Source organism: Suillus discolor (genome assembly GCF_016758755.1).
Source record: "Suillus discolor strain FC423 chromosome Unknown F5147scaffold_4, whole genome shotgun sequence".
NCBI classification, from domain to species: Eukaryota; Fungi; Basidiomycota; class Agaricomycetes; order Boletales; family Suillaceae; genus Suillus; species Suillus discolor.
Window position 1 is genome coordinate 804,533 of NW_024541251.1, and position 19,853 is coordinate 824,385.

Genomic DNA, 19,853 nt, shown 5'->3' on the forward strand with positions numbered 1-19,853 from the left:
GTGCTCATAACTGTCTAGATCCTATAATAGATGCTATCAGTTGCTTCAAGTTCGCACTGGTTGCACTAGGTTTTGCCAAACATATGCAAATAACGCCTCATGAATCGCAGCCAAAACATCCATTTGCCCGTAGCTCAGGAGCCTGACTGGGAGGTAAACAACACCGAGCAAGATCCCTCAAAAATTAAAAGCGCAGCAGACAGGTCACTTTTCCCTCCTCTCTCATGTATCATTGTCTAATATTCCTGTAGTTTCGTCATCCTACAGTCCCTCAAGCAATGTATGTATAATAACATTTATGTTCAACCTACAGAAGACTGAATACTATATACAGCAAGAGAAAAATGGCTACGCTCAACATTCCCAAAATTTTCCAGTCGCTCAAGGGGAGGAAAGCCCGCCGATGCTATTCCTCCACCGCATACAATGTATAATCGCGGCAGGTGCACTTTGGAGATTGGTCCGCACATATTCACAGAAACGACTATATTTGAAGTACACTATCACCCCATCCTTGTGCACACAGCACATGGACCTACCTATACGCAGCAACCAGGTGCTACTAGTTCTGTCTCTGCGTCACAAGGATCGTCTTCTACTCCCCTCCTTTCGCCGTTACCAAACTCTTCAAGTATCCCACCGACACTTATCAACCAAGTGAATGCAGCAGCCCTCTCCAATCCGACACTGGCCAACTTATTACACCTAGCTGCCTCAGGAAACGCATCCATGGACCAACTCAAAAACCTTGGCGTAACGATACAGCAACTCGCATCTTCATCCGGGGTGGACCTGGGTGCTTCTTCAATGCAATCCGCACAGGCGCAGAACACAGCAACAGCTGTGGCAAGTGGTGCAGCGTCGCCTATTCAACCGGTGTATCAAACCAAGGATTTTGATATCGTAATCGAATTCCGTGAGTGTCCCACAGACCGTTGGATTTTCCCTCGTGGTCTTGCTGTAGGCACTTTCACCCCGGTGCCGGGGTCAATGGGATCATATGGCGAAATAACTCTGTCTACGCGTGTCCCGTTTGAACAACAAACTAAAGTAGTTTTGGAGTCTCAACCCGATGGACAACTTCAGCCGAAGACACCAGAACCTCAAGAAGTGGTCACATTTATTTTCACCGGGGCGGGTGCTCCCATATGGGATTCTGTGTTACGCTGGATCGGCTCTGAAGAGAAGTTAGAAGAAAACCGCAAGATTCTCGAATCCATTGTGAGCATTCAGTCCTTGTGAAGTAGAATCCTTTATATATATATATGATTCACCAAGAATAAACCTCGACGAGTTTACTTGGCACATAGAATAGCAGAGGGCTCTCTACTAGCCCAAATTCAAAATGTCAGTGCACTGCAATCATACAGATCTCACTTGATTCTAACGGTTCACAGGCTGCAGTTCCTACATTCTCTACGAAGCTTCTCAGGTCAGCCGCAGAGAACAGCAACAAACCAAAACGCAAAGCAGCACCTCGTAAACCTCCTCAGGCCCAGGCCCAGCCTCAACCTCAACCCCGGTCTCAGTCACAGTCACAGTCTCAGTCTCAGGCACAGTCTCAGCCTCCGCCTCCACCTCCACCTCAAAATGCCGGCCATGTGCAACAAAGCGCAGAGCCAGCTCCACCTCCACCAAAGAAAAGGCGCCAAACACAGCCAAAATCCACGCCTTCGTTGCCCAAGATAGCTTGCTTTGCGTGCGGTCAAACAGATGTCCCTCTAATTATGGGTGGAAGTAGGTTTTTATACTTTTACCGTGGGATTACTCTCTGACATCGATCACGATGGCTAGGATATTGCCGACCGTGTGTTGAAGCCGGCTGCGCTATCGATGATATACCGCAAGTAGGCAGTAGCCGGTACTCCTACCAATCCTCCGCACAGCACTCGAGGCAGGGCAGCACCTCACACACTCCAGATAATACCCGACATCAGTCCACTATTGCTTCAAAGACTCACGCGGTATTTGTTCCATACCCTAAAGCCTCAGCAACAGAGCAAACAAGTAATGTACCGATTCCCGATGCCAAGCCGAGCTAAATATCATTAGCAAGATAACTTACGTGTACATCGAATACGTGCGTGTGATATGTGATTACAGTGATGCAAATGACCAGGGTCCAAGATCCTAGATAAACGATAGACAGAATAAAGGCTCAGGTAAGAAGGCCTACCGACCAACCCAACCACCAAGCAACGACTCTAAGCTCTAGAATAATGATTCCAACCTCGAAGAGAACAGCAAACCAATGAATGAGGAAAGCGATCCATATGCACGGCATGATCAACCATCGAAACCCCGAATTGTCGATCCAGGGATGCCTGTACATGGATGTACATAAAATGGCTGCGCGCATTTGCAGATAGGTGATGGCGAATGTAGACAAAAAGAGGAAAAAGAGTGTGAACCAATGGCGGATGGAGCGGCGAGGAAACGACAAGATATCATACCGCTTCGGCTCTCCCGTGAACTCGTTCCGATACCAGGGTATAATGAGGAAATCTGTGATATCTTCGCCAATGGTCCTCCCATAATTCCTCCAAACCGGCGCAACGTTGTCGAGGATGAACGTCAAAGCATCCATTCCGAACTCCCAGATATGTTGGTATTGATCCTTGTAGCTTTCTTCTAGTGCGATGATTTGGGAGAGCTAGAAGATGGTCAGCGGGTATAGCAAAACTATTGATGATGTGACCATACTTCTGGGTAAGCAATGGAGGTGTGCGAGAGGGCATTGTTGTACTCGTTCTTGACTTGGGTATGCAGACTCTTGACTTTGGCCAGAGCGCTAGCCACTTCCAACTGCTTGTGCGCCAGAGTCTCCCTCTTATGACCCAGTTTGCCCAATGTATCCATAAGCGATGAGATGGGCTCATCGAGCAAGCTATCTGGCACCACATGTTTCTCGGAAACAGAAAGGTACATCCTGAAAATTTGTTGTTGACGAAGAATGCGAGTGTGTACGTCCTCGACGGCCCTCCATCCTTTCCGTTCCCGGGTCCCGCCAGTGACCGATGAAGGATCCTGATTGAAAGCGTCTAAAAGCTCTACAGGTAGACCTTGATGAGGAATACCGTGCGTATTGGCCATCCTCGCTTGCAGGTTGTCGTATTCCCGGACATCTGCAGCGATCCTTTGTAATTTCTGGCGTACCCGATGGTTCTGCGCCTTGAGTTCATCTAGCGTCCTTATCGGCCCTTTAAGCCATAGACATCTTCGAAGGGAAAAGAAACGCTTACTGCAACTTCTTCTCATACTCATGCTCTAGTTCTTCCTCCTCGGCCTCCTCGAGCTGCTTTCGTTCTGGCTTCTTGGCTACGTCGGGGACAGGGAGGGACATCCGGTGAATTAGTCTCTGACGTGTAATTGCTTGCGGTGGAGTGGTGAAAACCTCAGATTCAGGCATGTTAGGTGGCAGTTCAATCCCACGTTCCGAAGGCGGCTCAGAGGGCAATGGATCCTCCATAGGTGCAGAAGTTGCCTCGTGTACATCCGACGTCTGGCCGGGAGCATTGGTCTCTGTTCCTGATTCACGGGGTGATAGTAGATATGATGAAGGCGCATGAGGCTGCCCCCGATCGCGCCTCTTGCGACGATGTCCAGTAACGCCAGCAAAAGACCCACTGTAGTCGTCCGATTGTGAGTGAATGATAGAGGAAGATCCTTCATCACTATCCACCTGCCGACGCCGTATCCGTTGAGCAAACGGAAGGCGCCGACTGCTAGCTGGTGAAAGTCCGCCTGGAGAGCTCTGACGACGGTAAGGGGATGTGGTAGATGTGATACTATTGGCAGGATCAGTGAGGGCTGGGATGACATATCGCAATCCTCGACTCTTTTCAGCAGCGCTCCTGTAATCGCCGTCTATCGAGCTGCGCGTAGAGTCAATTCTAGGCTCGAATGAAATTTGGCCATCTGAGGAGCGTATTCTTCTGAGTGAATCTCCGAAAGAATGATGGAGCGAGGGGGAGGATCGGATCGGATGAAAAGGATATGACGGAAGGATAGACACATCTGAAGGGAGTGATCCCCTACGAGCAGAGGTAGAATCGTCACGAATGATAGGCAAACTATAATCTATCCTATTGGATTTAACATATTCTTCCACAATCAAAGCCGACAGATGCCATTTCGACCGTTTGCCGCCATTTTTGCTAAATAAGTGTTTGAGCCAAGTGAGTGGCTCAGCGCTATCTAACCAGGTTTGCGCGCCCGGATCAGAATCGGCGTACCACCGCGCGGCTTTCGCGAGGTTGATGGGGTCCTCGTTCGACATGGAGTCATACACAAGGTTATACCTCCGTCCTAATTGGTCGCTAACAATAGCTGCCTTTCGGAATGTGGGCTGTTTCGCTTTCGATCTGATTCTAGAAATCCTATCTGTGCAGCAACGTAAGCATGTGATTCTGCGGCAACCGTCTCCAAGAGCTCACCCGCAAAAAGAGTGTCTTGCTTTTCCAATATGGCTTTGTTTGAAAACGAGGGTCTGTCTTTGCCTTTACGTTTTCCCAATGTCCAACGTTTTTCAAGTCTTTCTTCTTCAGACTGGGACCCAGTCCAATCTAAAGTAGCACCTGCATTCGAAGAAAGGGGGACAGGGTGAAGGGGAACTGCCTGGACAGACGGGCTGAAGTCAATGTCCAGAGGAGGACGTGAGGGATGAGTGAAAGTCGGTGGAGAAGCTGGAGGAGAGTGTTGGAAAGATGTGTCCTGCCGCAGCTCGATAAGGGTTTGATCTTCTATAACAGTTGGCTGGGATGGGGTGAATGACTTGCGATCTCGTCTTCGAGATTGCAGTTCTAGGGCTCGCTGAACATCCTGGATAATCTTGGGGTCTGGATAGATATGTTTATGAGTAGTCACAAAACTAACAATCACTGTACTTGCCCTCATGAGCTACATTACAGTGAATGCGGACCGTCAGTGTTAAGATATAAGCAGAAGCATGGGACTCACACAAGTCATATTCATCCGAGAAAGCTGAAGGTTCGAACTCAGCGACAAAAGGGTCCTTAAGAGCAGACAAGCCTCTGCTCTGACTCATTCTCTTAGACCTACGTCGTAACTCAACGCTGCGCGATGATAATCTCTTCGAAGGAGATATCTCAGGGAAGATTCCAGAAGTGACATCTTTGGAAAGAAAACGACCGTTTCCGTCGCCTAGATCTTTCTGGTCTTTCATTGGTGAAATAGGAGGTCCAGGAGATCCTATGGATGAACGTGACGACTCTCCATGAGGTGATGCAGCAAGGAACTGGTCTGGAAAGCGAATACGGGGAAGGGGTGAAGTGTCGTGCTTGGGAGTTGTTGTTTGACTGAAGTTTGTCGATAGAGAAGGACCTGGGTCTGGTTCTGCCATGCACTTTTGGAGAGTTCACAGCAAGCAGCTGAGGGCGGCGTAGTATGAAAGGATTCAAGTGCAGAAGCGGTTGGATGCCATTACGGCGAATTGCTTTATATGGGAATAAGTGATATACACACATGCCAAGACATTTCCGTGTGATTATAGCGAGGCCTGGAGTCACAGTCGAAAGATACACACAGTACAATCTAACAAGATATCTAGGGTATATTTCTATGTTCTAATGGATGTACTATCTTAAGGAAGACGTCTATGAGTCTAAACCAATGAATATAGGGATGTGCCAGGGATATCATGCTCTGACAACAGTTTTGCGGCGAATCTTCTGCGAAGTCGCCGAGCACAGCTTGTTGAAGGGATTGAAGCGGGCTAGCCCAGACGGCTTGGACTTTTCAAACGAAGAAACCTCGGGGCTGCGGAAAGGAAGGCGACGAACCGCCTCCATTGAGACAGTGCGGATACGTTGTGGAGGTAGATGTATCTGTGGAGCTGGAGCTAGACGTCACAGATGAAAGAGTTAGAATAATCCATGCACCAAGCTATGAAACGCACCAGTTGGAGGCAAAACATAAACGGGATGCTGGCGTTCATCAGAATGATCGTGAATAGTTGCGTAGTCGAACGAAGATCGATGAGGATGTCGAGATTGAGGACCTGTGGTAGGAAGCTTAGAGGAGACAGCGCAGACTGATGGACGAGGAAACGCCACAGAATCAGAATTGCGGTGGCGAGATTTTGGACCCGTGGTAGGATGTTCGAAGGGGACGGCACACACTGGTGGACGAGGAACCGTCGCAGATTCAGATTTGCGATGGCGGAATTGGGGTGTGGTAGGATGCTTCAAGGAGACAGCACACACTGGTGGACGGGGAACCATCACATATTCAGATGTGCAAGGACGGGATTGGGGGCCTGTGGTAGGAGGCCTGAAGGACACAGCACAAACTGGTGGACGAGGAAACGTCCTAGAAACAGATCCATAATGGCCATGACGTCCAATCGACATGTTGCACTCGCGATCGTGTCTCCTGTCGATAGAAGCACGACGCCCTTGTTCGCCATCGACAGATTCACGACGCTGTCGCTCGTGGTCAACAGACGCGCGACGCTCTTGTTCGTGATAAATAAATCCAGGGCGTTCTTGCGGTCGATCAAGAGACATACGACCCCTTCGTTCATGATCGACAGATTTATGCCGTGCACGCTTTCTGTCAATGGACGCGCGACCTCTTTGTTCGCGATCAACAGATTCATGCTGTGTACGTTTTCTGTCAATAGATGCGCAGCGCCCTCGTTCAGTGTCCATAAAGACGTGTTTGTGTTTCTTGTTCTTACGAGCGTGTTGCTCATAATTAAGGGAACACTCGACTTGCAGCTGACACGCGTACTCTGGATTGCGCCATGAGATCGTACCAACACATCATGAGTAAATAAAAACATTGACATACCTTGCTCTCTGGCTGCATTAGCCCAATCGTTCTGAACCTCGACATCATCCCACATGGATGAATACTCTCGGCTCAGGATAGGTGGCTGGAAGTTGTCTGTCGCGTACAAGCCTGGCATTCGCTGTGCATTACGATGCCATTGAGTGTTTGCATCTCGTGTCATCGTGGAAGCACGCGGCCGGCGCGGGGAAGGTGGCTCGTAGTGAGCCCGGTATGATGAAGGGATGGTTTGAGGGCAGCTATACAGAGCAGTACTGTTAAAAGACATCGCAGCGGTTATAGGAAACAGGAAACAGGAAGATAGATGATGACTTGGGGATGAGATGTTGAATTACAGAGAAACGAGGAAGTTAAATAGGTGAGCAGTACTGGCAAGCGCGTACGCGAGTGGCATCCATTCACAGTTCTGAAGAGTGGTAATTCATTATTGGGTGGTGGAAAATGCAAGCAATAGTGGCACAATGACATGGAAATTGACACAGACCTAAGAAGATGGCAGCACGCTTGTGAGGTATCCGCAGTGGCACTGGTGTCCACAGTGGGTATCCGTCGTAGTTTCAACAGTGCTCACTTCAATGCATAATAAGCAACTCTATTCTGGTTATCTCACACTGTACGAGGTGTGATGAGTCACTGGTGGAGAGACATGGCGAGAGAACGATAAACTATAACTCGCGGGAATCACCCTGCAGTCTTCGTCTGTACAATGTTCATTGCCTTGGTAGTGGGCGGTGGTGATTTTGAGCTCTTCGCTTCAATACAAGTCGCACTAACATAGCTGTAGTGAAGGCAGAGAGGGAAAACCTATTATGGTTCATCAGTATACCAATGGCATGTGTGATTTCGAACCAGTACTAACCAGGTGATAACATATGAAAGGTGGGCGTTGCGAACGTCAACAGAAGCTGCGCGTCCAAGTGGGATACCTTTATTCAGGCGCAACGTGGCGTCCTGAGAGGAGCCTTCTGAAATCTAGTATTGGTAGCCGGCACAATGTGGACACTCGAATGCGTACCATAGATTTGTTCTACAAATACTGGCTGTACATTTTTTGCTTCGCCACCAGCGTAGTCTGCCATAGCATCGACGTCAGCCCAGTACCACGTTCCTTCAGTTGGTTTGTTGTCTGGGGTGAAACTGTTTCGGGTATGCGATGTCCTTAACATCCCCAATATTACAATCTCGCCTGTTTCCCCTCTTTCGAAGGTATTGGCATCGGCAAACTCTTTTGCAACGAAACCGCGGTCAACGAGGACAGTTGATCCGTCAGACCTGATCAATGGTGTGACGACATGATATCCATTCGAGCCCTCCCGGACGCGAGGACCGAGAAGCATCGAGTGTTTGTGATCCCATATACCGCGGAGCAACACTCGACGATATACGAATTCTGGCACTACAGAGAGACTTACTCGACAATCTACTCAGCCTCGACTCAGTAATGATGCTGGAATGTACGCACTTTACTCGCTTGGGAAGAAAGATAGGCTCTCGATGGAGTTTCTCCTGAAGCTCATCTATCAAGGCCACTTTCCATTGTAAACGTTGCATCTGCCAGGTTCCCAAGGCGAAGGTGAAAACTGGAATAAATCCTAGCACTAAGATCGTTGGACTAAACCAAGAATTCTTGCGTGCGGTATAGGATTGTGCTGCTTGTGAGTCCTCGCTATGAAGCCATCGACGCGTTTTTATAATCGTATCCCGCCATTTTGATCTTGACGCAGCCAACCGCTGCAGCATGTTTGTAAGAGAAGCAGGTTACGGTCTAGTACAACTAGTACTGGTAAGTAGGCTTCAATTCCCACGGCTGCTGACATGGCTGCGGGGCTTTCTCTCGTCAAAGTTCACTTCTTCTCTTCAATCTAATTATTGGCATTGGGCATATATGTATGTTGAACCCAAGCAATTGACGGTTTGAAGATGACTCACAAACTAGATCATGCAGGTCTACCAGGCGACGTCCGAACTTCGATATTGATGGTGACGAGGTTCACTACCCTACCAGGCCGGTCGACAAGGACAAGGCAGAGAACGAGCTTGTGATTAACATCAAGAAAGCAACAAGCCCAGAGGAGTCAGCTCCGAAGCAGAAACATGTCCGAAGTGCGTGTCTAACCTTCTATTCTCAATCAGCTGTCTCGTTAATTTCATCAAAGAATGTATCGTCTACACTTGGGATTACCATAGCTCAATATCTTTCTGGAGTGGTCTACGGGTGCAACCTATCTTGTCCGACGAAGTCCAAACTTTCAAGGCTCTGATTACTGTACATAAAGTATTACAAGAAGGCCACCCTGTGGTGTGTGACTTACTCGCCGATGGCCGCCGGCATCTAACTATCGGTTCTCCCTCAGACGATCAAAGAGGCTCACGGCCAAGCGGGATGGTTGGAGACTTGCGCCAGGACTGTTGCTGCAGAGGGTCAACGCGGTAAGGCTTCTACTTTTGAGTCACGTATGTCATGTGACCCTGTCCATAGGTTATGGACCATTAATCAGAACCTACGTCCAGTTTATTCTGGCCAAATTGCGTTTCCATCGCCTGAGACCAGAATTTAATGGATTGTTTGAATACGAGGAATACATTTCGTTGAAAGGTATCGATGACCCCAATGAGGGGTGAGTATTCACCCATCACTAGATGTTGATTCATGTCGACAACTCCAATAGTTATGAAACCATTTCAGACCTCATGGGTCTTCAAGACCAAATCGAATCATTCCAGCGGATGGTGTTTTCTCACTTCAGGCATTCTGCCAATAATGAATGTCGTATCTCTGCACTAGTGCCCCTAGTTAAGGAAAGTTGGGGTATCTATCGATTCATCACAAGCATGCTTCGCGCTATGCACCGAAGTAAGGACATCACAGCTACGTGTCGTCAAAGCTCATCGACTTTTCAGGAACGAATGATCACGACGCACTGGAACCCCTCCGCCAGCGGTTCAACTCGCAACACCATAATTTAAGAAAATTCTACTATGAGTGTTCAAATCTCAAATATTTGACTGGCTTGATCAATGTTCCTAAATTGGGTCAGGTACGCTATGAAGGCTCCTACCATGTCCCAAATTGATATCCCGGATAGGAACCTCCGAACCTGTTGGATACCGGAAGTGCTCCCGACCTCCCTGCGAGACCCAAAACTACTACAGCTTCGCCAGCTCCTCCCCTAGCTGCACCTTCACCTGCACCTGATGCAGCTGTTATTAATGAACAAGCCCGTATGCTCAAACAGTATGAAGACCAGCAGACTGCTCTACGTGCACAACGTGAAGCTGAGGAACGTCAGAGGTTAGACCTCGAGGCACAGCAGCAGCGTGAGTTTGAGCAACGGCAACGGGAACAGGCAGAGCGGGAGCGCCTTGCACAGGAACAACTTATGCAGCAGCAGATGATGCAGTACAATAACCAAGCTGCTCAGCAGGTCAGTGATTATGAGCGCGAGCTGCTGGCTATGAGGGGGCAGTACGAGCGCGACCAACTACTTCTGGAACAGTACGATCGAGTAAGTAATATGTGTGACTTATGTTCCACATACTCATAAATTCTATAGCGGGTGAAAGCGCTGGAGGGCGAGCTCGGCGGAGTAACGTCCAATATTCATGCACAAATGGCATCGAAGGACGAATTAATCAAGCAACTCCAGGACCAAGTGACCCTTTGGAGGAACAAATACGAAGCATTGGCAAAACTCTACAGCCAGCTACGGACTGAACACCTGGACATGCTTTCGAAGTTCAAGCAACTGCAACTCAAAGCTAATTCAGCGCAGGAGGCTGTGGACCGCATGGAGCGTATGGAACGCGATCTGAAGGCTAAAAACATTGAACTCGCTGATATGATTCGCGAGCGTGATCGGGCACGCTTTGATATTGACCGCCAGAAATCCTCAAACAAAGACGAAATTGACCGCCTGCGCCGCGAGATCAATTTTGCTAACGAGCGCGCTGAGGACGCAACACGCTCCAAGAGTTCGGAGGTATCGAGTGTGTTGGGCAAGTATAACCGTCAACTCACAGAGCTCGAGGACTCATTACGGGTATGTTATAATTATATTCTCTGATTTCTCTAACATTTTTGTTGCAGTCTAAGCAAATGCAAATCGATGACCTGCTCGTAAAACTCAACAACGCTAGTGGTGACATGGAGCGTTTGAGAGATGAGAAGGATCAAGAGATTTTGATTCTTCAAGAGGGTATGGATACCACCATTCAATCGCTTTCTGAAGCACAGCAGGTCTGTTTGAGTCCCTCCATTGCATTCACTGATGCTGATGGCATTCTTGCAGAACCAAGGTCTCAGCGAAGAAGCAACGAATGCTCAAATCGACACCCTTATCCTTGACAACCGAAAGAAGCTCAACCAGGTCATCGGTTCGTACCATTCATGCGCTATATGTACCTCATAACAAGCTCACTCGTGTTGCAGATTCAATCTTACAGGCTTGCGTGCAGAAAGTCGATGACGCCATTTACGAGCTTGAATCGCCAACTCAAGCTGGCAATATCAATTCCACGCCCGAGTACACGTTGTCAATGATCGAGAAGGCTATAAATAACGCCACGGATTTCGCGATGGTCTTTAATCTCCACCTCAGCGGCGATGTCGGAGGGGATTACGTCGACGTTATTAAAGGCGCCAATGAGTTCGCGCAGGTCCTTTCAGATGTTCTCATCAACTCCAAGGGTGTCACACGACTCGCTAACGACGATGATGCCTCGGATAAGATCGTTGCAATAGCTAAGAGCGCCGGCGATGTTGGCCTGCGCTTTTTCTTGAACCTACAGTCCTACAAGCTTGATCTTCTGCAACCCGCGCAACGGAAGGAAGTTTCGATGCGCAACAACAGCGAAGCGCGGACCGCCCTTACCCGTCTTTCAGAAGTCGTTGACACGCTCATACCCAAAGGTACCAAGGGCGGTACTTTGGCACGGGCCAATGGTGACATCGGTGACATTGTTGAGCACGAAATGCAAAGCGCTGCAGCAGCCATAGAAGCTGCTACTCAGCGTTTGCAGGAGCTCATGTCCCGGCCCCGCGACTCCGCACGGTTCAGCGCAGTTGATCTGCAAGTCCATGATTCCATCCTGTCCGCCGCTATGGCTATCACAAGCGCCATCGCAAGACTCATCAAAGCTGCCACAGAGTCTCAACAAGAAATCGTTGCACAAGGCAAGGGCTCCAGCTCAGTCCAGCAGTTCTACAAGCGGAACAACAGATGGACGGAGGGTCTTATCTCAGCTGCTAAAGCTGTGGCATTTGCTACCAACCTTCTCATAGAGAGCGCGGATGGTGTGCTGTCAGGCACACATTCCCTTGAACAACTGATCGTGGCCTCGAATGAGGTAGCGGCAGCCACCGCCCAACTCGTTGCAGCCTCCCGTGTCAAGGCCAACTTGATGTCTAAGACTCAGGAACGCCTCGAGCTTGCTGCAAAAGCGGTGACAGAAGCATGTAAAGCGCTTGTCAGACAAGTGAAGGCAGTTTCTGCGAAGCAGGTAGTTGAAGAGAAGATGGATTACAAGAACATGGCTGTACTGGAGTTCAAGAGACGCGAGATGGAGCAGCAAGTCGAGATTTTGAAACTGGAGAAGGACCTTGGCGCGGCGAGACATCTTCTAGGCGCGATGAGGCGTGCGGGTTATCATACTGATGAAACGGACTGATGGATGATCGGGATATGATGTACCACTTAGATAGTATTCTTCTAATTTTTTGTTTGTGGAATTGCCAGGAGGATCTGCGACCCAAATATTAAATGCAACCACATAATTCAATGGCTTCGTTCGAAAGGATCCTTGCGATTGGTCGAACACTCTTGCCGCTCTAAAAAGCGAAAGCATGTGCCTAGCAAACGACGGTAACACAGACCCTTGATATAAGTGGTTCTTAGGGGTAATGACGAGGGAGTGAAATGTAGTACGGCTTAAACTAGTAAGACAATGCGTTGAAATGTCAGTATGTTAATATTCGAGCAGTAGTGTAAGTAGCGTAAGAATAATGGACTGAATAATTGATCGGTTTAAAAGAACGTGTCTATCGGGAAAAGGGCTGCATCGAATGGGGATACAATCCCCATCTTCGTCAGTCGAAGTCCCGGGAGAGATCAAAAGACTCTTTGCCGCTGTCAAAATCCAGGAAGCTGCCTTCACAACAATTAGCGTCATCTGCAATCTCCAGGAAGGAGGGTTTCCTAATTACGGATCGCTGCGGTACCGTTGTGTCGCCCGAGAGCAACGGCATTTGAATTGCAATTGCACACTTTGGGCGCCGCGGCGGGGGCGATAGAGGGATGAATGGGACATTGCTTGATCGTCTGCTGAATAGGTCTTCATGATACATCGTTTCAGCGGTATGTGGACGAGCTCGTGGACGTTGTGGGGGTGATAGACTAGCTTTGGTGGATGATGATCGGGACGTCGACGTCGAAGAAGCCGTTTGTGCAGTGGAGGGACGTGGAACTGATCTAGGTGTGGGGCCTTTGGAAACATTTGATACGCTGCGAGTAGGAGCCAAACGCGGAACAGATGACAGAGCCGTCTTCAGGCCTTCTTTCCTGTACATGGTACCATACATAGGCGTCGATGCAAACGTGACACGCTGGGGATTTCGTAGAGCCTCTCCGTACTTCGCGTCAAATTCACCCTGCACAATTGCCTCCATCTTCAACATTTCCGCGGGGGACATAATATATTGCGGGGAAAACTCCGCAGCTGGGTAAAATATGTCCGATGAAAGCGGATCTGAAGAAGGCTCATCGAGCAGGGACACAACAGCTCTGGGCGATGCTAAGTGGGAGCGTCCTGCTTCTGTTGGAAGACTGAATACCGAGCGTAAATCTTCATCTGTGATTATTGTTGACGGTTTCCTAGAGCCTGAAAACATACGTTTTCGCACGACAGTGTGAGGATGTGGGAGCGGTGGTATACGACTTTCAGCAAATAAAGGATCGTAATCGGATGGTGTGGAAGGGGAGGCTGGCGTAGACGTAGGGGGTGTGTGAGCGTGTGAACGATGGAAGGAGTGTTGTTTTTTCAATCCCTTGTCTCCTTTAAAGAATTCTTGCGTACCGCCGGACCCCGATTTAGCCTTTTGCAGGGTTGAATGCGACATAGACTTCTTCAGCTGGTGGAAAGCTAGTGGTGGTGGAGGCGATTCTGTGGTGTTCCTGGCATGCATGCGGCTCGACTCCTTTACCAGTTGATGCTGAGTTTCGAAGTCATGATCAAAGCCTAGGCTAATCTCTTTATAACGTTGATCATTAATGTCCTCCATTGCCAGGTCTTGGATTCGCCAGGTGGGTGAAGCACACGATATGCCGGAAGAAGAACTCCCATCCGCCAATAACGGGAATCTATCTTCGGCACCGTCGTCGGCGGGGTTGGATGTGACGTGTGACATTATAGGAGGTGGGGGAAGTTCGCGAGCCGGAGCAGGACGAGAGGTGGATTGCTGGCGACTGAGGGTACGAGAGCGAACGTATACTTCGGTGGAGGGAGGAGTGGATCCTTTTCGAGGCTGAGACACAGTACTCGCAGCCTGGAACGGGCTGGGCGCCGTATAGCCTCTTCGACACATTGTGGATCGTACAGCCACAGCAGGAAAATCTGGGGGACCTTTGTGACTCTGATCAGTCAAGGTTACCGTAGATGATTGCTTTGACAGCGAAGGTTGAAAGGGTACATCCAAAGGACTGCAATGCACAGGGCTTTCTAAGATTTTTTGACTGTCTATTATCTCGTTTCTCTTGAACGTTTCTCTACTGAATGAGTTGAGGACGAAAATTTCTGCAAGAGCAAAAAGTTCCTACCTAGGCGACGTGCCCTGACCATCTGCTATAGGAGACAAATAAGGCCCAGTAGATTCCAGCGATGGTGTCGCATTGCTACTGTCGCTGTGAGACTGTGAGGACATGGAGAGATGTGATGGATGCTGCAAAAAATCGACTTCGTCTTTATTTGAAACTACACCATGTGCTGAAGTGTTGGAGTAAACAGACATGTTACCCCGGTCTAAGATGCTTCGGGGCACAGAGATACCGCCTGATGCGAAAGGATCAGGGTCCGATAGTGTCAAAACTGAGCGGGGAAATGAAACACGATCTGTCTGGACATCAGGTGGGGTCCTAGGTTCAAAGGAGTCGTCTCCAGAGCGGATAGTAGATGAAATAGATTTGGCGGGAGGTCTATTAGTGTACCGGTCAGGATTCGAATAGACTGTAGGGGCAGAAACGAGGGATGGTACTGGAGAATCAGGAATAGCTAAAGTTGGACGCGACTTTTTGGACTTTCTGCCCATGACAGACGCAAAAGGGATGAATTTGAAGCTATCAGAGGGCATTGAATTTTCGACATGCACCGGGAATTTTTCAGTTGGTACTGTTGAGCGGCCAAAGTCATTGGAAGTAGGAGATTTGGGAGTTGTGACACGTTTTGAAAACCAATGTCGAGCGGAAGACATGACGAGGAGTAAAAGAGTGTGAGGGCTTATACCCTGGCAGCGTATAAATTATACAGCGAATCCGTCCTGAGGGGTAATAATCTTGATTGTTAGAATACAAGCAGACTTGAACTGAAAAGGACGGAGGACATTAAATCCCAGTGATACACTGCTGCTTTGAAGTGCTTGCTGGAGCAGATGAATGAAGGAAAGAAAAAACCAGCAGCCAAGCAAGCAGGCAATCAAAACGTTTGATTTCCGTAGATACCGTGTAATATTCGTCGGACAAGCGGATGCAAACCGACGCTTTGACTTGAAAGTAGATACGTAATAAAATCATGTCACACGATCATGTGTTGCAAGGAAGAAATCAGTTTCTTAGGACACCGTGCATAGTAAACTCTCATGGAATACGCCAGCACTTCATGGTTCTAGTGCCCGTAACACACAAGGAAGACTTCGATGTTAGTCACCAGTACGAAGATAATAAGTTTAGCTTAGATTTGTTACACCGATTCAACGAATGACATGATGCATAACCTCAAATATGTAGTACGAGGGTATATGTATCCTGGACCTGTGAGAACGTGGTAACCAAGTTCATGAAGTAATTAGCCCTGGGAAGTGAAATGAAGTCACAGACCCCTCGGCTCCCCTTAGTGCTTTCGAGTGGCGTACCGCGGTCCCGATGGTCATTTAAATTATAATGAGCGTTAGAGTGAAGTTCACATACAAAGCACCAAGGAGCAAGCCTAACACCCATGATGATGAGCGAACTGCTCATGATAACTGTATAGAAACACGTCAAGCCTGGGTGGAAGTTTGCGACGTTGTCTGATACCCAATATAAGTCGGACCTGAAATCGCTAAGTAGTACCAACCGGGATGATCCGTGCCAACCTTTGATTTGGCCTGTAACTGGTGAAGATAGAATTAATGACAAGCTATGACAAGGTTATCCGAGTAGAGTGTGTCGCAGAGAATCGAATCGAATGTATAACTTAGGCCGTGGATCACCCCTCGCCTCAACCCAATTCCGCCCAGACATCCTCATCATCACGCTCGTGTACAGCCTGCGCAGCCCGTGGCATATCTGACGTGCGAGTGAGTTGTTCGTCGTCTTGTGCATCAAATAATACTGCATCTTGTACAAGTGGTCGACCCAGTTCTGGATCATCATCTTGATCGTCATCTTCCAAATCATAGTCGAGGCTACTATAGCCTGCCCTCCTGATTGCGGAGATATCGATTGGCTTTGGCCTGGAAAATATGGACTGGCCGGACCTGTCTTCGAGGTTAATGTACGATGCGTAAACTGATATTTGGTACACACTGTCGCATGACCGCCGCTAGACGGCCGAATTGTAGGACATTACGTGCAATAAGCAATAGAGTGTCCAACAACTCCTCTTCCTTACTCCCTGCCCCACACCCCGCAAATGTTATGACCAACAAAGTGATCGCACAGAACAATGTGAGTATCAGATCCAACACATTAAACGGTGATCTCCAGAATTGCTGCTCGTGTCAAGTCACCTCGGCGACCGAAATTCAAACATGAACAAATACGCACCCGACCAAACGCAACGAAACGCACGCCAACCTCCAGGATCATGCTCGTGTTAATTATTATCTCCAATATATAGAACGACAACCCTGGACATCCGTCTGACAAACTCAGCACGACGGTTGTCACGGACAGAGCCGCCATGGACAAGTAGAGAAATATGTACGTGTGCGAGTGCACAAAGCGATTCGCAATTCCGCGGGTTATTTCTTTGCGGGTTAGCGCATAAATGGATCGTGTGGGACTACAGGTATCAAGCAATACATGAGCAGACTAGAATATGCGTAACTTCAGTATACATACACAGGTTGTGCTGCACCGTTCGAGGTGTCATTCAAGGCATCCGACTCCGCCGACTCGTACACGTCGGGCATGGTTGGCAAAGCAGGCTTTATGGTTGTGGACCTTGTGGTATGAGGCTCATATTGCTACGTACCACAAACAGCAACCGAGAAGAATACGCAGTATACCAAACAACTGCAAATAAAAGTGTTGTAAGCGGGGGACTCAATACTCTTGGAGCCTTGAATCAACGTCGGACTGATCCATTCGGTCCTTTGCTCATCGCCACGGAACACCTCTCATTTAACCTCGCTTTAAGAAGAAAAACTAGCAAAGATGGGTGGTGGAGACTTGAACATGAAGAAGTCTTGGCATCCGCTCCTGCTTAAGAATCAGGAGCGGGTCTGGCTCGAGGAGAAGAAGGCTGTGAGTGCCAAATAGTGCTTGTGGGATCATCTTTGGCTGACTCTGTTTCATAGCTCGAGGAGAAGAAGAAACTTGACCAGCTGCGCAAAGAGAAGGAGGAAGAAAGGCAGCTGCAGGAACTGCAACGTTTACAAGAAGAGCAAACAGGAAAGAGAAAAACTGAGAAGCTAGAATGGATGTATGCGACGCCTGCGACTGGGATTAATCAGAACGCAAACGATTTAGAGGACTACCTGCTGGGTAAAAAGCGGGTTGACAAGATCTTGACGGCCGATGAGAACGCACAGGTATGTTATGATGTCTATGGCTTTCATTTACAGATTAACAAGTGACTTTTGTAGCTTGGCGCATCTCACAAGAACTTCATCGCCATTCAGAATGCTAATAATGTTCGAGACATTGCCGCCAAGATTCGTGAAGATCCGTTACTCGCTATCAAGCAGCAAGAACAGGCTGCATACCAGGCACTTATGTCTAACCCCCTCCGTCTTCGTGAAATGCAGGAACGGAATGGTATAAAGCCCAAGAAAGATAAGAAAGAGAAGAAGCGAGAGCAGAAGGAAAAGAAAGAACGGCTTGCCAAGGAACGGCTGGACCGATCAAGGTCAAGAAGTCCTGTAGGGGAATACAAGAGGAATGATCGTCGGTACGATGCTGACGATGACCGCCATTATCGGAGACAAAGCAGAAGTCGTTCCCCTGGCTACCGCAGAGGTCGTAACTCTCTCGACGACGGCGTCCGAACTTGGCCACGCTCGGACGAATCAGACGACAATGGCTATGGGCGTCGCAGAAGTGTCGAGCGTAGTGGCAAACGGATAGAAGATGATAGGAAACGGAGACGCAGTCCTAGTCCTCCGCACCGTAACCCATACCCGAAGCGTTCACGCTATAGTCCTCCGAGATCTGATTCCCGCCCCGGACCTTCCGCCAAGAAGCAGCTACCCAATGCCGCGGAAGACCGTGCTGCAAAACTAGCCGCCATGCAGTCGGGTGCCGCGAACATGGAGGTGGAGCGGCAGCAGCGGCTCATGGCACTGCTTGAGAAAGAGAAGGCTAACCTGGAAGCGGAGGAGCGAGCCCGCGCAAAGTCAAAGGGCATGGGTGGCTTCTTAGGGCAAGAACAGAAGAAGGTCTTTGGTGGCATAGGTGGTTTAGAAGACAGGCTTAAGCGGGGAAGAGGCGGCCTGGTTGCCGACGCGGACTGAGATTTCATCGTGGTTGGTGTATGTACTTTTGTGTCTTGTAAATGATCTGCTAAATTATTGTACCCATACTGTTTACTTGTTTTTTCAATAGCTTCGCTACTGAGCTTTCGCTACTCCACCAGTTCCCTCCGTCTGGCTATATATGCAAAAGTCATCGGTTGAACACTTGTTGGCACCATAGCAACACAATCGTGATCTTCTAGGTTGTCACGGTCGCCGCAGTTGCTGTCTCCAGTCTGAGGGAATCCGAGGGACAGCTGTTTTGAGCTGCGCGTGAGGTTGAAGACACCACATTATGGGATTGCTACAGCTGGCGACAATTGCACTTAGACTGGAGAATTTTGTTGCGATTATGTATCTTTCCACCAGATCATCAACGCTCTTGGACTGGATAGTATGGTCAGTGGTCATTGTCATTCCTACTCTTACACAAGGATGATACTCTATTGTATCAAATATAGTCTCGTGATTGCAGTGCTTCTACCACGCATAGGTCGAGACGGTTGCTACTTCCGCCCGATCTTTTCCCTGTAAAGAATGACAAGTGACATCGTACCTCTGGCCCGCGATGATCCTCTCGAAATTTCTCTTGTCGACACATTGACTTGACTGCATTTTGAGGCCAAGACTTCTACCTTGTCGAATCTTCGGCCCTTTTGACGCTGCTTAGGACAAGTGGCTCACGAGGAGTGCATGATTTTACGACCACCTCTACATCTTCCGCGAAATCTGGCGAACCACACTCTTGAAGCACCATTATCTGAGCCTGAAAAAAGTCCAATCCGTCGCTGTTACAAGCGCTGGTAGTGCAAGTGACCCGACATAGTCAGCAAGTTTCTTCCGTTGATTCCAAAACCGAATTACGGACCCTTGGCCGCTCCGAGACGCTCTGGGTACCGAGTCGCAGATATATCTGACATCTTTGGAGATTTTGAATGTGAACTGGGCGTCTGGCGTCAACGTGCCACGAGGTGAAGAAGATATGCGCAAGATACAAAATGACTTGTCATACTGACTTTGTCACTTTACTTCGGCAAAGCATGTGCATGCAAATGGGCATGTGTTTATATACGGCAACTTACATATTGCCGTACTGATAAACGCATAAGTCACGCTA

At 48.7% G+C, this 19,853-nt stretch overlaps 8 protein-coding genes across 8 annotated transcripts; 3 read left to right on the forward strand and 5 right to left on the reverse strand.

The window, feature by feature from the left end:
- Positions 1 to 69: 69 nt before the first annotated feature.
- F5147DRAFT_833174 (uncharacterized protein) lies at positions 70 to 2,044 on the forward strand (the record flags this gene model as incomplete). The annotated part of the gene is made up of 6 exons (XM_041443845.1): positions 70 to 203; positions 252 to 280; positions 335 to 1,221; positions 1,279 to 1,347; positions 1,398 to 1,737; positions 1,795 to 2,044. Exons 1-6 carry the CDS (start codon positions 100 to 102, stop codon positions 2,040 to 2,042), a joined length of 1,677 nt encoding a protein of 558 aa, XP_041298569.1. The 5' UTR covers positions 70 to 99.
- Positions 2,045 to 5,234, reverse strand: F5147DRAFT_669614 (uncharacterized protein). Its single transcript, XM_041435486.1, has 6 exons — positions 4,960 to 5,234; positions 4,891 to 4,899; positions 4,437 to 4,838; positions 3,243 to 4,383; positions 2,704 to 3,190; positions 2,045 to 2,653 (listed from the first exon to the last, which is right to left on the reverse strand). Exons 1-6 carry the CDS (start codon positions 5,183 to 5,185, stop codon positions 2,159 to 2,161), a joined length of 2,760 nt encoding a protein of 919 aa, XP_041298570.1. The 5' UTR covers positions 5,186 to 5,234; the 3' UTR covers positions 2,045 to 2,158.
- Positions 5,235 to 5,542: 308 nt separating this feature from the next.
- Positions 5,543 to 7,372, reverse strand: F5147DRAFT_255896 (uncharacterized protein). Its single transcript, XM_041428867.1, has 4 exons — positions 7,298 to 7,372; positions 6,814 to 7,052; positions 5,918 to 6,754; positions 5,543 to 5,860 (listed from the first exon to the last, which is right to left on the reverse strand). The coding sequence occupies exons 2-4, from the start codon at positions 6,974 to 6,976 to the stop codon at positions 5,658 to 5,660; spliced, it is 1,203 nt and encodes a 400-aa protein (XP_041298571.1). The 5' UTR covers positions 6,977 to 7,052; positions 7,298 to 7,372; the 3' UTR covers positions 5,543 to 5,657.
- F5147DRAFT_255901 (SURF1 family-domain-containing protein) lies at positions 7,373 to 8,601 on the reverse strand. The gene is made up of 4 exons (XM_041428868.1): positions 8,276 to 8,601; positions 7,829 to 8,220; positions 7,673 to 7,775; positions 7,373 to 7,617 (listed from the first exon to the last, which is right to left on the reverse strand). The coding sequence occupies exons 1-4, from the start codon at positions 8,551 to 8,553 to the stop codon at positions 7,524 to 7,526; spliced, it is 867 nt and encodes a 288-aa protein (XP_041298572.1). The 5' UTR covers positions 8,554 to 8,601; the 3' UTR covers positions 7,373 to 7,523.
- Positions 8,602 to 8,630: 29 nt separating this feature from the next.
- F5147DRAFT_669618 (ANTH domain-containing protein) lies at positions 8,631 to 12,586 on the forward strand. Its single transcript, XM_041435487.1, has 12 exons — positions 8,631 to 8,700; positions 8,759 to 8,916; positions 8,970 to 9,112; positions 9,168 to 9,243; positions 9,293 to 9,431; positions 9,483 to 9,667; positions 9,715 to 9,851; positions 9,900 to 10,319; positions 10,368 to 10,853; positions 10,901 to 11,050; positions 11,103 to 11,187; positions 11,243 to 12,586. Coding segments are annotated over exons 1-12 (3,219 nt in total). The 5' UTR covers positions 8,631 to 8,698; the 3' UTR covers positions 12,481 to 12,586.
- Positions 12,587 to 12,594: 8 nt separating this feature from the next.
- On the reverse strand, positions 12,595 to 15,526 carry F5147DRAFT_604022 (uncharacterized protein). The gene is made up of 2 exons (XM_041432293.1): positions 14,625 to 15,526; positions 12,595 to 14,576 (listed from the first exon to the last, which is right to left on the reverse strand). Exons 1-2 carry the CDS (start codon positions 15,272 to 15,274, stop codon positions 12,899 to 12,901), a joined length of 2,328 nt encoding a protein of 775 aa, XP_041298574.1. The 5' UTR covers positions 15,275 to 15,526; the 3' UTR covers positions 12,595 to 12,898.
- Positions 15,527 to 15,829: 303 nt separating this feature from the next.
- On the reverse strand, positions 15,830 to 17,241 carry F5147DRAFT_669621 (uncharacterized protein). The gene is made up of 5 exons (XM_041435488.1): positions 17,124 to 17,241; positions 16,827 to 17,064; positions 16,587 to 16,771; positions 15,987 to 16,537; positions 15,830 to 15,915 (listed from the first exon to the last, which is right to left on the reverse strand). Exons 1-4 carry the CDS (start codon positions 17,192 to 17,194, stop codon positions 16,279 to 16,281), a joined length of 753 nt encoding a protein of 250 aa, XP_041298575.1. The 5' UTR covers positions 17,195 to 17,241; the 3' UTR covers positions 15,830 to 15,915; positions 15,987 to 16,278.
- Positions 17,242 to 17,302: 61 nt separating this feature from the next.
- Positions 17,303 to 18,840, forward strand: F5147DRAFT_255939 (Pre-mRNA splicing factor-domain-containing protein). The gene is made up of 3 exons (XM_041428869.1): positions 17,303 to 17,528; positions 17,582 to 17,815; positions 17,870 to 18,840. Exons 1-3 carry the CDS (start codon positions 17,439 to 17,441, stop codon positions 18,734 to 18,736), a joined length of 1,191 nt encoding a protein of 396 aa, XP_041298576.1. The 5' UTR covers positions 17,303 to 17,438; the 3' UTR covers positions 18,737 to 18,840.
- Positions 18,841 to 19,853: the final 1,013 nt, after the last annotated feature.